Genomic DNA, 16,095 nt, shown 5'->3' on the forward strand with positions numbered 1-16,095 from the left:
AGGGGTTTTTTGACAATTATAATTATTTTAAAAATCATTCTGATGTGTCTTGAAGTGTACACAATGAGGAGTAACACATTATCCATTGGAAATACTGGAAGAATCATGGTTTTGGGATTGAAAAACTTGTGTTTGATTTTTCATTCTTCCCTTAAAAAAAAAAATGTAAACTTGGAAATCTTACTCTGTCTCATTCTTGGCTTTCTTACCTATAAATGAGATAATATTTAATTTTTTATTAAAAATAAATGCAATACAGGCTTCCCTGGTGATCCAGTGGCTAAGACTCCATGCTCCCAATGCAGGGGGCAAGGTTCAATCCCTGGTCAGGGAACTAGATTCCACATGCCCCTACTAAGACCCAGCACATTCAAATAAATAAATAAATAATAAATATTTTAAAAAATAAATAAATGCAATAAATTGTGCAAAGGATCCACTAAAGTTTTCAGAATGTAAATGATGCTCAATACACAACAATTTAATTAATAGCCTGTTTAATTTTAGTGTTCTCTATTTAACAGAGGAAAATAATTGAAGTACATAGATAGCGATAGTAAAAAGGCAAAACAGAAGTATAATAAGGATTGTGAAAGTTGAGAGCTAGGTAGTATCTCAGAGAGGGAAATTTCCTCCTCTATCCCTCTTAAGTTCTTGTGGATGGAATAATAGTAAAATTGACACAAGACAGAGTAACAGGAGAAAAAGAAACTAATTTAATTTGTGTGTATGAAGGTCTCATGGAAATGGGATCTAAGAAGTGGCCAAAGCAGGTAGCTTTTACACTTTTTAGACAAAGAAAGATTAAATTTGTGAGAAATTGACAAGAAAAAGAAAATTAGGTTTTGGGTGTTCAGTTAGCAAAGAACCTAAACGGATTTGGGGCAGTAAATTAAAAAAAAGTAACATGGTTTGTTTACACAAACTTTTCAGCCCAAATTCCCCATCTCTGGCAATATCTTCAGATGCAGGGAATGCACCTTTCCCATGAGAGATTTATTTCCTGCTTTCAGGGGGATGGGGAAAGGAGGGTCAGAATGTCTCACTTGCACTGGTGGTTTCTTAAGTAACTTTAATTCAAAACAATCCATATGCCATTGTTAAATATTTGGGGGTCGTCTGCCCTGAGCTCCAACAGTAGCATCACACCTTCTGAGGAAAATCAAAAGAGTTATATTTTTTGGGACCCCAGGGGCTGTAGCCCACCAGGCTCCTCTGTTCATGGGATTTTCCTGGCAGGAATACTGAAGTGGGTTGCCATGCGCTCCTCCAGGACATCTTCCCGATAACAGGGATCAGATCCAGGTCTCCTGTGTCTCCTGCACTGAAGCCTGATTCTTTACCACTGAGCCACCAGGGAAGCCTGGAATGCAGGTTAAGTAGCCCCACAGCTCTGAGAAACATCCCTTCTGTAAGGACTATGTATCATAGGCACAAAGTTGGGGGCCCAAGCATTTTGTTTTTGTTTTTAAGCATGGCAGTCTCTGATCTCCTCTTCTTTCACTCACTTTTCTTAAACCATCTGCCTCATGTGTGTTTTTCCATCATTCCTGTGATCATCCATAATTATGTCTCCATTTCAGGTCATCATTTCCCAGATGCATAGAATGGAAAGCACACTGAAGGCATGCCTTCTTCACATCCTTGAGGATCTTTTAGAGGAGGAGTTGGTTAAATTCAAATTTCAACTCACAAACATAGCTCTAGCTGAGGGATACAACCATATGCCTTGGGGCACTATCCAGCAAGCAAACCCAGTGATACTTGCTGACTTACTGATCCAGTATTATGGGGAAGAATACTCCAAGACTGTGACTCAGGAGGTCCTGAAAGCCATAAACCAGCGCAACCTAGCAGAGAAGCTCTGCCAGGCAATGGAAAAATGTGAGTCTAGACCAAACCTACTCCCATCTGCAGACATGGTTCAAGACTTTTCCTGAAATCTCTGCATTTTAACTAATTCAACACACACATTGAGAGCATAAAATATAAAAGGAGTTGTGTCACAGTGCTTTTAAAAATTATTTTTGAGATGAAGTTCACATCTTTCCAACATCTTAGCCATACCTGAGTTTGATTCTGATGCTTATTCTGTCTCTTCAAACTGTGGGGGTTTTGGTTTGTTTGCTTTTTACCATGCCTTGTAACTTTTTATTGAAACTCAAAAGAAACTGAGGTAGATAAGCCTTTAAAGTCAAGTTCTATATTTATCTGGCTAGGAGTTAGGCTGTGCTATTTACTCTGGTATCAAAGACTAAAACTTCCTTCAATGTCCTTGTTTTTTATCCTCGTTGTATTTGAGTTTTCACGGAAACTTCTTAAGTCTGAGATACGCAGTCTTCTCAAGTATATTCCCCTATTATTATAGGAATATTATTATTATTCAGGAAATTTACTAATGGTGGTAAGGTAGGGAGGAAGAAGATGTAGTCTATAGTCCAATGATGAAGTCTCAGTCTTTTAGTGAGCCCATGCCACTTGGCTATGATCATCATAGTCTTGATTCCTACCCATTATTCAAGCTCCAACTGAAATGCTACCTCTGTAACCATTCCTGTTTCTACCTCAACTGGAAGTACTAGCCTTTTCACCTAAATTCACTGTGTGTTTTCCCCTCAGTTCTTATTGATCATATTGTTGTTTCCTTTTTTAACTATAATGATAATTTGTGCTTAATAAACAGAGAAGAATTTGAAAAAAGAAAAAACATCAGTAATATCCCTACCAAGAGACTAACACAACAAACAATGTGTCTATGGTATCTTCACTGGGATTAATTTTTTTCACCTAGATTATACTCTATATACAGTTCTATAACATTAGAAATTTAGGGGAGCTTAAAACATATAATAAGCTTTTCCCAAAGCAATAAACATCAACTCTTAAGTACTATTTTAAACTATTTTATTATCCCATCCTGTTGGTGTTCTGTAAATAATTTTGCCAAAATGCCATTTAAAATATTGTTTCTAAAATATGAACATTATGAATAATGTTGTGAAAATCATCTTAGTGATAGATTTTGGTGCTCATTTTATTTCAGTCCCTTAAATTCCTTAAATTAAAATACATGAGTCAAAGAGTATGAATATAAATACATATATATTTGGGACCCCAGGGGCTGTAGCCCACCAGGATCCTCTGTTTATGGGATTTTCCTGGCAGGAATACCAAAGTGGGTGGCTATGTGGCCAAGTGGGACCCTGGGGTCCCAAATATAAATATGTATTTATATTCATACAATTATTTCCAAATAATTTTTTAGAACTACTATATTGACTTGGTCATATAGAGTGTATAAGCATGCCCCCTCTTACTGCACTTTCAACAGCATGAAGCACTTTCTAAATTTTAATTTGTAAGGGAGAGTGTTAACACTTCAAAAATATTTAAATATATATTAAACAAATTTTCAATTTATTTAATAAAATAATTCATGAATACAGTAAAAATTAAAGCATATAGAACATTACCTTGACCCTTCTCTCACAAAATAACCCCTTAGAATTCAATGTTTCTTTTGGTGGTAACTGACATGTCTCTGAATATCATGCTTTTACCCCTCTTCCATAAGTTTATCAATATTAGGTCTACTAGTTCAATCATTTTATCATTATCAACATCACTATCAATATTATTCATTGTTATCCTACCATTAGGAGGTAAGCTTTTTGCTCAGTTATGCCACCAATTGCTTCCCCACCTACTGTCTTCCCAATAGCAATATTTTTTAATTTATATACAGGCTACATTTGAATTTTATTTTTTAAACTTTTTATTTTGTTCCATTATAAAAGGCACTACTTTGAAATTCCCTAAAATACTTTTACATGGTCAAAGCTGAAAAATTTTTATTTCTTGCTTGAATCATAATAAAAATCTTGCATTTTTAAATTTATAGCTTGTTTCCAAAAGTTGAATGTCAACAATTTATACTATTATACATATGTAAATTTTATTCATAACAGAATCAAATGGAGTTCAGTTTTTTATTTTTTGCTTCATGGAAACAATCTCATAGTCATATTGTTTTGCATGTGCATCGTGATCACATCCTTATATTCTTCCAATATCTCCAGTATCCTACCAAGTGAAGGAAGTCCTCTATTCTTCCATTTATTTCGTAGATAATTTCCTCTGGAGCCCACCTAATAAAGGGTATATGGACAGCAAACTTTCTAGGTTGTTAGTTTTTTGAAAATAACTTTATTCTCAAACTTGAAGAGTAACTGGGATGGAGTTAGGGTTCTAGGTTAAAAATCCTTTTACATCATTATTTGGAAAGGATGACATAATTGTCTTTGTTACTTACTGATGGTGAGTCTGATGCCAACCTCATTATCATTCTTTTGTCGGTGGTCTGTTCAGCACCCCATCCCTGTCCCAGATGATTTTAAGGTTAGTGTTACAAAATTTATCACGAAGTAGAAATTTCTTTCCCCATTTCTTGTGCTAGACACTTTAAAGGCCTTTTAGATATGAATACCAGTGCCCTTTAGTTCCACAATGGTGAAGGTGAAATTTCACAGTCTTGACTACAGGCTGATTTCCTACTTAGCTATAAGTAGGTCATTAGCTAGCTACTAACCTTATTCTCAACTAAATCTTAATTTGAATCAGCCTGAATCTCATTTTTTACCAAGGAGTGATTATCACATGGACCATCATTAGAGGTGAGTTAGGAGATTCAGGAATAATCAGTGAGAAGCTTAGAAATATGAGGTGCTAATAAACCGGATGCTCAATATTTTGGTAATAATATAAGAGAAACATTTGCTTAAAAGCATCATTTCTAAAAAAAAAGAAAAAAATTGATATCCTTAGGGAAGTCTCTTTAACAACGTTACTTTGATTTCCTTTCTCAGTAAACTTAAAAGTATGGGGAGGAAGACAATATAATTATTAAGAGCCATCACAAGACTCTCCAACAATCCCCCATGTGCTATGGCTGAGATTTCTGTATAAATAACACTCTATTTGTCAGCAATAGCCTAGTTACTTTGACTCATCCTCCTTGTTTGACCACTATTTTTTCCGTGTCATTTTTATACCCAAGACCTCTCATTCTATGAGATGGTTATTCTTATTTCCTAATCATTCCTATAACATAAAATACCTATATCTTTTCTTGGGTCATTCCTGGGAAACAGATGCTAATGTTAAACTTATTGATGTTAAGCTGCTGGCACCAAGCTAGTGATTGTAAGTGGGGAAGGTGCTAAGCTTCAGCAACACTGCAATTCTGACTCCATGCTTTACTAATGGTGAGAATAATGAACACTATTTTCCCTCCAAAGCTGGATCTTCCACTGAAAAAGTTGCAAAAAAGACAAATAAGAGGAAGCAGGAGAATAAAGCAGGACTGGATGAAGATAAATGGCAACTAACGATGTCAAAGGTTTGTAATTTGCCCTGGGGAAGATATTTTTGCCCTGAAATTGAGTGGAGTGTCTAGACCAAAGGATGCTCAGAATCTCAGAGGTTTGCTGGTTTCCAGATCTTATAGCATGGCATGGTCGTTTCATGTTAGCACCAAATGTCTCCAAGGTGTTTTGGAGAAAAGAAAGATCCCAGAGAAATCTGGCTGTGACTCCTGTCTGTTGCTCATTCTCAAGCACATTGCTTAATTTTTATGAGTTACTCTTCTCCAAAATGGAAATAATAATAATACGGGCATTATGAAAATTGATGGTCACTAAATAAAAACCAATTCATTTTCTTTTCAGTTTCTCTCACTAAACTCATTTTCTGCTTCTGTCCATATATACTAGATTACTTTCTATTTCCTAAGCATATCCAACTTTTACAATATTTGGTTTGGCTTTTTTGTTCTCTTTTTCTAGAATGCCCCTACCCACTTACTCCTTTGTGTGATAAAATCCCATTCATTCAGTAATATATTAATAGCTTGCAAAACAGTCAACACAATACCTACATTGTGGTAGGTTCCCTTCTATTTATTTTTAAATTTTATTTTCCACCTATGTTCTTTTCATGATTATATGTTACATCAGTTTGGTAAAGCTTTTCCTCATTTTGCTTCTCAAGAAAATCTAATCACTTCTTCAAACGTGTTGCCAGTACACTTTGAACTTTATACCATTTATGGCCTCAGACTTGTATTGTGGGCCATATAATTAACTACTTACTTATTCATCTCTCTCAAACTTTATTGGTAAGTTTTAAGCCCTCCAAGGCATGACCCTGTTTTATACTTCATTCCTTGGTCATACTATTGCCTCACACATAAAATGACTCAATTTATTTTTGGAAAGAATATATGCATGTATTCATAAATGATAAACAATGAAACCCCTTTGATATAGAAAAATAACAGCCATTATCATTGTCTTTTTTCTTTCTAGAGATTTAAGAATATCTTCCAAACTAAGTCAAAGAAAACACCCAATGAAACTGCTTCTTCTCACAGAGACACTCAACTAGTCAATAATAAGGAAGAAACAATCCAAAATCAACACTTTCCTGACTTGATCAAGCGGCTTAATCTAGAAAGTTATTACCCCAAAAAGATGACCAAAGTAAATTCTCTTTTGATAAATAAGACCTTCCTCCATGGCACTCAACCAAGAACTGAGGAGGAGCTGCCATTGTGTTTTCTAGAGAAACTTTTGGTATTAGATTGTCATTTGCGATATCAAGTTTACAGAGGTAATATAGACAGAATACCTACTGTGTCCCAGACACTGAGAACCACAGAAATAGAAAAATCATTTGAGGACTTTTTTATTGTCAAGGAAACACAATCAACTACAGTACCAACTTGCATCCACCCAATGGACATACAGATGGCAATTTTTCACTGTGCAGATCACTTTACAAGACAGTATATTTTAACCAAACTTTCCATTTGTCAATTTGCTCTCCCACTTTTGGTGCCAAATCCTTGCAATTTCCAAATTGAATTCCCTCTTTGGTCTCTGAGGCAAATCAGGAGAAGCTGGAGAGAGGTGGAAAAAATAGGATGGGAGAAAAAGATTAGGAGTTATAACAACCAGCTGATCAGTTGGCAACCTATACACACTGTATCTTTCATAAAAATTGGAAATTATGCCTCTACTTCCAAATCACAGATTTTGAATTCACTCCTGAGTAAAAGCAAACATGACCATTTTTTCCTCCATCATTCTAGGGAAGACAATAATAGATGTCTATTGGTAGATGGTATGGTGGAAATCTGCTGGTTCTGTCCAGGTGAGAGAGCTGAGGACAGATTTGAAAATTGTATTGCCTTCACCAATCTCCATGGAAACGCTGAAATACATGAGAGGCAGGTAAGGTTCCTGCAGGAGGTCTCCTCGGTCACTGTTATCCTCCTGGCAACTTCTGATTTTGACATAATGAATAGCTCCCTTCTACTTGAATTTTGGAATTCACCCAAACCTCTCATCTGTTTGTTTGAAAATGCAGAAAATATTATGGATAAGAATTATGCTCACAAAGTGAGAATTGGAATTAAGAATCTAAATAAGATAGAATTAGCTGATAAAATTACAGCTACATTAGCAGAGCTGTTGAAGAAATCTGGATCTCCTTATAGTCTGAGTAACTGGGCCAACATGGCAAGGAAGTATGAGTTTATTATTGATGAGGACCAAAGAGATTGCCAAGAAGCAGGGAAAAAAGCAAACATCCTTATGGACATCTTGAGAAAAGTAAAATTATCTGAGATAAAGGGGAAGTTACTACCTCTCCAAGGAGGTCTATGGCGTGACTGGTGTAAGAAGGATAAAGAACTCCATCAGCTGCAAGAAAAAGGAAACAAGAGCATTGAACAATACAAGAACGAAATTGAGAAGGAAAAGCTCAAGATACGCTGTGAACAGTATCACAAAGTCATTAACCTTAACGACCTGATGAAGTCCCTGCTTGAAAGCCTGCAGTCCCACCTGGAGACCCACACAGAGCTCTACTTTCTGCAGGTGCTGAGTATGTCAATGGACCAACTAACCACAACAGAGTTAGAGAAGCTCCACCAGAGGCACAGTTCTTTGTTGGCTCAAGTACGAACAGAAAAGCAGAAGCAGTCAAAGAGAGACTCCCTCAGATGCTGGGAGGCTGAGCTAGAAGCTGTTTCCAAAGAAATCAGTGATTCCACCCTGGGAATTGAGCACCTCTTAAGAGAGCTGGGTCAGATCTATGAAGCTTTGGAAGAAGCTTCCTCCCAAACAAATACACTGTTTCTTTCCCTTCCCCAAATGGCTGCTGACCTGATGATATCCGGGGCTCCCATTGAACTGATGGATGGGGATGCTTCATATGTGCCCCTGAGGTGGGTGGCAGCTGTTTTTGACAAGGTCTCTGAAAAACTTGGAGACAAACGTGTGTTTGTTCTTTCTGTCCTTGGCTTGCAGAACTCAGGAAAGTCTACTCTGCTGAATGCAATGTTTGGGCTGCAGTTGAGCCTTAGTGCTGGAAGACATACTCGGGGTGCCTACATGCATCTTCTGAAAGTGGACGAGATGCTCAGAGAACAGCTGGGCTTTGATTTTATGCTTGTTGTGGACACAGAAGGACTGCAAGTCTCAGAGCTCATGAACAAAGCACAAAATGAGGAAAATGAGTTGGCAACCTTCGTTATTGGACTTGGAAACTTAACTCTAATCAATATTTTGGGAAAGGATCTTTCAGAAATACAAGATATTCTGCAAATAGCTCTCCATGCCTTTCTCAGGATGAAACAACTGAATATCTCACCAAGATGCCTATTTGTTCATCACAACATAGAAGAAATTATAGATACAGATCAAAGTACGGAAAGGCAAAGGTGGCTGCAAGAGATATTGGATGAAATGACAATCGCAGCAGCCAAACATGAACAGTGCTCAGGGGTGTGTCACTTCAGTGATGTCATTAAGTTTGATGTCAAGAACCACATCTATTACTTTGCTCACCTCTGGGAAGGGTCTCCCCCAATGGCCCCTCCTAATCCCTGCTATAGCCACAATGTTCAGGAGCTGAAAAGCAGGATTCTTAAGCATGCCAAAGAAGAATCCAGAGGAAGTATTTTGAAGATATCAGAACTTAAAGTCAGGGTACGGGATTTATGGAAGGCCTTAGTGAATGAGAACTTCATTTTCAGGTTCAAGAACACTCGGGAGGTCATGGCTATGAATAAACTGGAGACTGTGTACAGGAGCTGGACCTGGGAGCTCAGAAGTCATGTGCTGGACTTGCAGAATCAGCTGACTAACCAGATTCAGAAAGGAGAAGTTAAAGAGATCAAGGGAAGTTCAATTGAGAATCAAGTTGTGCAAAAACATGAAGCCATTAAGCAAGAACTTGAAAGATATTTTCGAGAAGATAGAGATAGAAATATCTTGTCTCAGAGGAAAGGAATATTTAAAGATGATTTGAAGAATCTTAAAGAGGATCTTATAGTAGAAACCATGAGAAAATGTGAGGCTCTAATTAGTGGAAAGAAAATACAAGACCTTTTCAAGGAGCAAAGAGTAAAACTGGAACATAAGTTATTAGAAAAAATCAGAGGGATGGCTAAGTCCCCCTGTAGGAAAGAATTACATGATAAGGAACTGAGAGATATGTTCAACAAGATCTGGTCAGAGAACATCTCCATTTTGTTGCTTCCCACACTTGCATCTGCTGAGGGGCCTGATATTGATATTGAGTTAGAGAATGTTCTCCTGGAGCATTTTAAACAGCACCCCAATATTGTGAACAAAATTCAGTACCGTGGTACAAAGAAAACATTTTCTATCAATTATTCTAAACATGTTATCACCCCTCAAGAGTTCCCAGTATATGGGCCCTCTGAGGAAGAGTTTGAAAAAGATATCATAAAGAAGACAACAGCTCAAATTGTGAAACTGGTTCAAGACATCATACACAAAAGAGAACAACAGAATGAAGGTTACAGTTCTAGTTACTTCCATGAAATTCTGCAAGTGATCCATACTGAAGCTGAGGCTGCATCTCAAGGAGTCAGATTTATGCTGACAAACAGATTTAAACTAGAACTTGCTCTAGAGCTACTGAAAGAGGCAGCAAACCATTTTAAAAAGATGTGCATTGCATTCAAGACAGCCAACAACCCTGTTCTATATTTAGAAAGTAAAAGAGAAGAATTTTTTACTAATTTTAAGTTGGCCTACAAAAACTTCCAAAACACTGACTGATGTCCTTTGGGGTAAGGAATTTCTGCTACTTTATGAACTGGGATAAACACTTGAGGAGCTTATATATTCTTCACCTAGCTTTTTTACTCCAATATGAAATGAAAAAACAAAACAAATATGTTATGCTACAAAAATAAAATAAAAATACATACAGGCTGTGAAAAAATCATGCTATTAGTGTTATCAAAAAGTCCTTAGAGTCAATCTGCTAAAGAAAATTATGAAACTTTACTGACACACATAAACATCAAAATAATATGAGCTAACCACATTTGTGGAAGAGAAGTTGCAATAACAGAAAATGGTCATTTTCCCCAAAATGAATTTCTAAACTCAATGAAAGTATAGCCAAAAACCTGACAAAGTTTCCATGAAACTTTAAAAGAGTACAGGAGGTGGGAGGGAGATTCAACAGGGAGGGGACATATGGGACATATGGGTGAGAGGGAGGTTCAGGAGGGAGGGGAATACGTTTGACTGATTCATGTTGATGTATGGCAGAGATCAACACAATATTGTAATTATCCTCGAATTAAAATCTAAAAAAATTTTTTTTGGCATTTTACTTTCTTTTTTTTTTAATTTTATTTTATTTTTAAACTTTACATAATTTTATTAGTTTTGCCAAATATCAAAATGAATCCGCCACAGGTATACATGTGTTCCCCATCCTGAACCCTCCTCCCTCCTCCCTCCCCATACCATCCCTCTGGGTCGTTCCAGTGCACTAGCCCCAAGCATCCAGTATCGTGCATCAAACCTGGACTGCCAACTCGTTTCATACATGATATTTTACATGTTTCAATGCCATTCTCCCAAATCTTCCCACCCTCTCCCTCTCCCACAGAGTCCATAAGACTGTTCCATACATCAGTGTCTCTTTTGCTGTCTCGTACACAGGGTTATTGTTACCATCTTTCTAAATTCCATATATATGTGTTAGTATACTGTATTGGTGTTTTTCCTTCTGGCTTACTTCACTCTGTATAATAGGCTCCAGTTTCATCCACCTCATTAGAACTGATTCAAATGTATTCTTTTTAATGGCTGAGAAATACTCCATTGTGTACATGTACAACAGCTTTCTTATCCATTCATCTGCTGATGGACATCTAGGTTGCTTCTATGTCCTGGCTATTATAAACAGTGCTGCGATGAACATTGGGGTACACGTGTCTCTTTCCCTTCTGGTTTCCTCAGTGTGTATGCCCAGTGGTGGGATTGCTGGATCATAAGGCAGTTCTATTTCCAGTTTTTTAAGGAATCTCCACACTGTTCTCCATAGTGGCTGTACTAGTTTGCATTCCCACCAACAGTGTAAGAGGGTTCCCTTTTCTCCACACCCTCTCCAGCATTTATTATTTGTAGACTTTTGGATTGCAGCCATTCTGACTGGTGTGAGATGGTACCCCATTTTGGTTTTGATTTGCATTTCTCTGATAATGAGTGATGTTGAGCATCTTTTCATGTGTTTGTTAGCCATCTGTATGTCTTCTTTGGAGAAATGTCTGTTTAGTTCTTTGGCCCATTTTTTGATTGGGTCATTTATTTTTCTGGAGTTGAGCTGTAGGAGTTGCTTGTATATTTTTGAGATTAGTTGTTTGTCCATTGCTTCATTTGCTATTATTTTCTCCCATTCTGAAGGCTGTCTTTTCACCTTGCTGATAGTTTCCTTTGATGTGCAGAAGCTTTTAAGGTTAATTAGGTCCCATTTGTTTATTTTTGCTTTTATTTCCAATATTCTGGGAGGTGGGTCATAGAGGATCCTGCTGTGATGTATGTCGGAGAGTGTTTTGCCTATGTTCTCCTCTGGGAGTTTTATAGTTTCTGGTCTTATGTTTAGATCTTTAATCCATTTTGAGTTTATTTTTGTGTATGGTGTTAGAAAGTGGTCTAGTTTCATTCTTTTACAAGTGGTTGACCAGTTTTCCCAGCACCACTTGTTAAAGAGATTGTCTTTAATCCATTGTATATTCTTGCCTCCTTTGTCAAAGATAAGGTGTCCATATGTGCGTGGATTTATCTCTGGGCTTTCTATTTTGTTCCATTGATCTATATTTCTGTCTTTGTGCCAGTACCATACTGTCTTGATAACTGTGGCTTTGTAGTAGAGCCTGAAGTCAGGTAGGTTGATTCCTCCAGTTCCATTCTTCTTTCTCAAGATAGCTTTGGCTATTCGAGGTTTTTTGTATTTCCATACAAATTGTGAAATTATTTGTTCTAGCTCTGTGAAGAATACTGTTGGTAGCTTGATAGGGATTGCATTGAATCTATAAATTGCTTTGGGTAGTATACTCATTTTCACTATATTGATTCTTCCAATCCATGAACATGGTATATTTCTCCATCTATTAGTGTCCTCTTTGATTTCTTTCACCAGTGTTTTATAGTTTTCTATATATAGGTCTTTAGTTTCTTTAGGTAGATATATTCCTAAGTATTTTATTCTTTCTGCTGCAATGGTGAATGGAATTGTTTCCTTAATTTCTCTTTCTGTTTTCTCATTATTAGTGTATAGGAATGCAAGGGATTTCTGTGTGTTGATTTTATATCCTGCAACTGTACTATAGTCATTGATTAGTTCTAGTAATTTTCTGGTGGAGTCTTCAGGGTTTTCTATGTAGAGGATCATGTCATCTGCAAACAGTGAGAGTTTTACTTCTTCTTTTCCCATTTGGATTCCTTTTATTTCTTTTTCTGCTCTGATTGCTGTGGCCAAAACTTCCAAAACTATGTTGAATAGTAATGGTGAAAGTGGGCACCCTTGTCTTGTTCCTGTCTTTAGAGGAAATGCTTTCAATTTTTCACCATTGAGGATAATGTTTGCTGTGGGTTTGTCGTATATAGCTTTTATTATGTTGAGGTAAGTTCCTTCTATTCCTGCTTTCTGGAGAGTTTTTATCATAAATGGATGTTGAATTTTGTCAAAGGCTTTCTCTGCATCTATTGAGATAATCATATGGTTTTTATTTTTCAATTTGTTAATGTGGTGTATGACATTGATTGATTTGCGGATATTGAAGAATCCTTGCATCCCTGGGATACAGCCCACTTGGTCATGGTGTATGATCTTTTTAATGTGTTGTTGGATTCTGATTGCTAGAATTTTGTTAAGGATTTTTGCATCTATGTTCATCAGTGATATCGGCCTGTAGTTTTCTTTTTTTGTGGCATCTTTGTCAGGTTTTGGTATTAGGGTGATGGTGGCCTCATAGCATGAGTTTGGAAGTTTGCCTTCCTCTGCAATTTTCTGGAAGAGTTTGAGCAGGATAGGTGTTAGCTCTTCTCTAAATTTTTGGTAGAATTCAGCTGTGAAGCCGTCTGGACCTGGGCTTTTGTTTGCTGGAAGATTTTTATTACAGTTTCAATTTCTGTGCTTGTGATGGGTCTGTTAAGATTTTCTATTTCTTCCTGGTCGAGTTTTGGAAAGTTGTACTTTTCTAAGAATTTGTCCATTTCTTCCATGTTGTCCATTTTATTGGCATATAATTGTTGATAGTAGTCTCTTATGATCCTTTGTATTTCTGTGTTGTCTGTTGTGATCTCCCCATTTTCGTTTCTAATTTTATTGATTTGAGTTTTCTCCCTTTGTTTCTTGATGAGTCTGGCTAATGGTTTGTCAATTTTATTTATCCTTTCAAAGAACCAGCTTTTGGTTTTGTTGATTTTTGCTATGGTCTCTTTTGTTTCTTTTGCATTTATTTCTGCTCTAATTTTTAAGATTTCTTTCCTTCTACTAACCCCGGGGTTCTTCATTTCTTCCTTTTCTAGTTGCTTTAGGTGTAGAGTTAGGTTATTTATTTGACTTTTTTCTTGTTTCTTGAGGTGTGCCTGTATTGCTATGAACTTTCCCCTTAGGACTGCTTTTACCGTGTCCCACAGGTTTTCGGTTGTTGTGTTTTCATTTTCATTCGTTTCTATGCAAATTTTGATTTCTTTTTTGATTTCTTCTGTGATTTGTTGGTTATTCAGCAGCGTGTTTTTCAGCCTCCATATGTTGGAATTTTTAATAGTTTTTCTCCTGTAATTGAGGTGTAATCTTACTGCATTGTTGTCAGAAAAGATGCTTGGAATGATTTCTATTTTTTTGAATTTACCAAGGCTAGCTTTATGGCCCAGGATTGATCTATCCTGGAGCAGGTTCCATGTGCGCTTGAGAAAAAGGTGAAATTCATTGTTTTGGGATGAAATGTCCTATAGATATCAATTAGGGCTAACTGGTCTATTGTACTGTTTAAAGTTTGTGTTTCCTTGTTAATTTTCTGTTTAGTTGATCTATCCATAGGTGTGAGTGGGGTATTAAAGTCTCCCACTATTATTGTGTTATTGTTAATTTCTCCTTTCATACTTGTTAGCATTTGTCTTACAAACTGCGGTGCGCCCGTGTTGGGTGCATATATATTTATAATTGTTATATCTTCTTCTTGGATTGATCCTTTGATCATTATGTAGTGACCTTCTTTGTCTCTTTTCACAGCCTTTGTTTTAAAGTCTATTTTATCTGATATGAGTATTGCTACTCCTGCTTTCTTTTGGTCCCTATTTGCATGGAAAATCTTTTTCCAGCCCTTCACTTTCAGTTGTATGTGTCCCCTGTTTTGAGGTGGGTCTCTTGTAGACAACATATGTAGGGGTCTTGTTTTTGTATCCATTCAGCCAGTCTTTGTCTTTTGGTTGGGGCATTTAACCCATTTACATTTAAGGTAATTACTGATAAGTATGATCCCATTGCCATTTACTTTATTGTTTTGGGTTCAAATTTATACCCTGTTTTTGTGTTTTCTGTCTAGAGAATATCCTTTAGTATTTGTTGGAGAGCTGGTTTGGTGGTGCAGAATTCTCTCAGCTTTTGCTTGTCTGAAAAGCTTTTGATTTCTCCTTCATACTTGAATGAGATCCTTGCTGGGTACAATAATCTGGGCTGTAGGTTATTTTCTTTCATCACTTTAAGTATGTCTTGCCATTCCCTCCTGGCTTGAAGAGTTTCTATTGAAAGATCGGCTGTTATCCTTATGGGAATTCCCTTGTGTGTTATTTGTTGTTTTTCCCTTGCTGCTTTTAATATTTGTTCTTTGTGTTTGATCTTTGTTAATTTGATTAATATGTGTCTTGGGGTGTTTCTCCTTGGGTTTATCCTGTTTGGGACTCTCTGGGTTTCTTGGACTTGGGTGATTATTTCCTTCCCCATTTTAGGGAAGTTTTCAACTATTATCTCCTCAAGTATTTTCTCATGGTCTTTCTTTTTGTCTTCTTCTTCTGGGACCCCTATGATTCGAATGTTGTAGCGTTTAATATTGTCTTGGAGGTCTCTGAGATTGTCCTCATTTCTTTTAATTCGTTTTTCTTTTTTCCTCTCTGATTCATTTATTTCTACCATTCTATCTTCTAATTCACTAATCCTATCTTCTGCCTCTGTTATTCTACTATTTATTGCCTCCAGAGTGTTTTTAATTTCACTTATTGCATTATTCATTATATATTGACTCTTTTTTATTTCTTCTAGGCCCTTGTTAAACCTTTCTTGCATCTTCTCAATCCTTGTCTCCAGGCTATTTATCTGTGATTCCATTTTAATTTCAAGATTGTGAATCAATTTCACTATCATTATTCGTAATTCTTTATCAGGTAGATTCCCTATCTCTTCCTCTTTTGTTTGGTTTGGTGGGCATTTATCCTGTTCCTTTATCTGCTGGCTATTCCTCTGTCTCTTCATCTTGTTTAAATTGCTGAGTTTGGGGTGTCCTTTCTGTATTCTGGCAGTTTGTGGAGTTCTCTTTATTGTGGCATTTCCTCACTGTGTGTGGGTTTGTACAGGTGGCTTGTCAAGGTTTCTTGGTTAGGGAAGTTTGTGTCAGTGTTCTGGTGAGTGGAGCTGTATTTCTTCTCTCTGGAGTGCAAGGAAATGTCCAGTAATGAGTTATGAGATGTCTATGGTTTTGGG

General features: G+C 36.7%; 1 protein-coding gene across 1 annotated transcript; it reads left to right on the forward strand.

Moving 5' to 3' along the window:
• Positions 1-1,607: 1,607 nt before the first annotated feature.
• LOC147357871 (interferon-induced very large GTPase 1-like) lies at positions 1,608-10,155 on the forward strand. Its single transcript, XM_086338160.1, has 3 exons — positions 1,608-1,884; positions 5,298-5,398; positions 6,366-10,155. The coding sequence occupies exons 1-3, from the start codon at positions 1,608-1,610 to the stop codon at positions 10,152-10,154; spliced, it is 4,167 nt and encodes a 1,388-aa protein (XP_086194286.1). The 3' UTR covers position 10,155.
• The last annotated feature ends 5,940 nt before the right edge of the window (positions 10,156-16,095 follow it).

Source organism: Bos grunniens, chromosome 15 (genome assembly GCF_055505025.1).
Source record: "Bos grunniens cultivar Pamir isolate PY7600 chromosome 15, Bosgru_T2T1.0, whole genome shotgun sequence".
NCBI classification, from domain to species: Eukaryota; Metazoa; Chordata; class Mammalia; order Artiodactyla; family Bovidae; genus Bos; species Bos grunniens.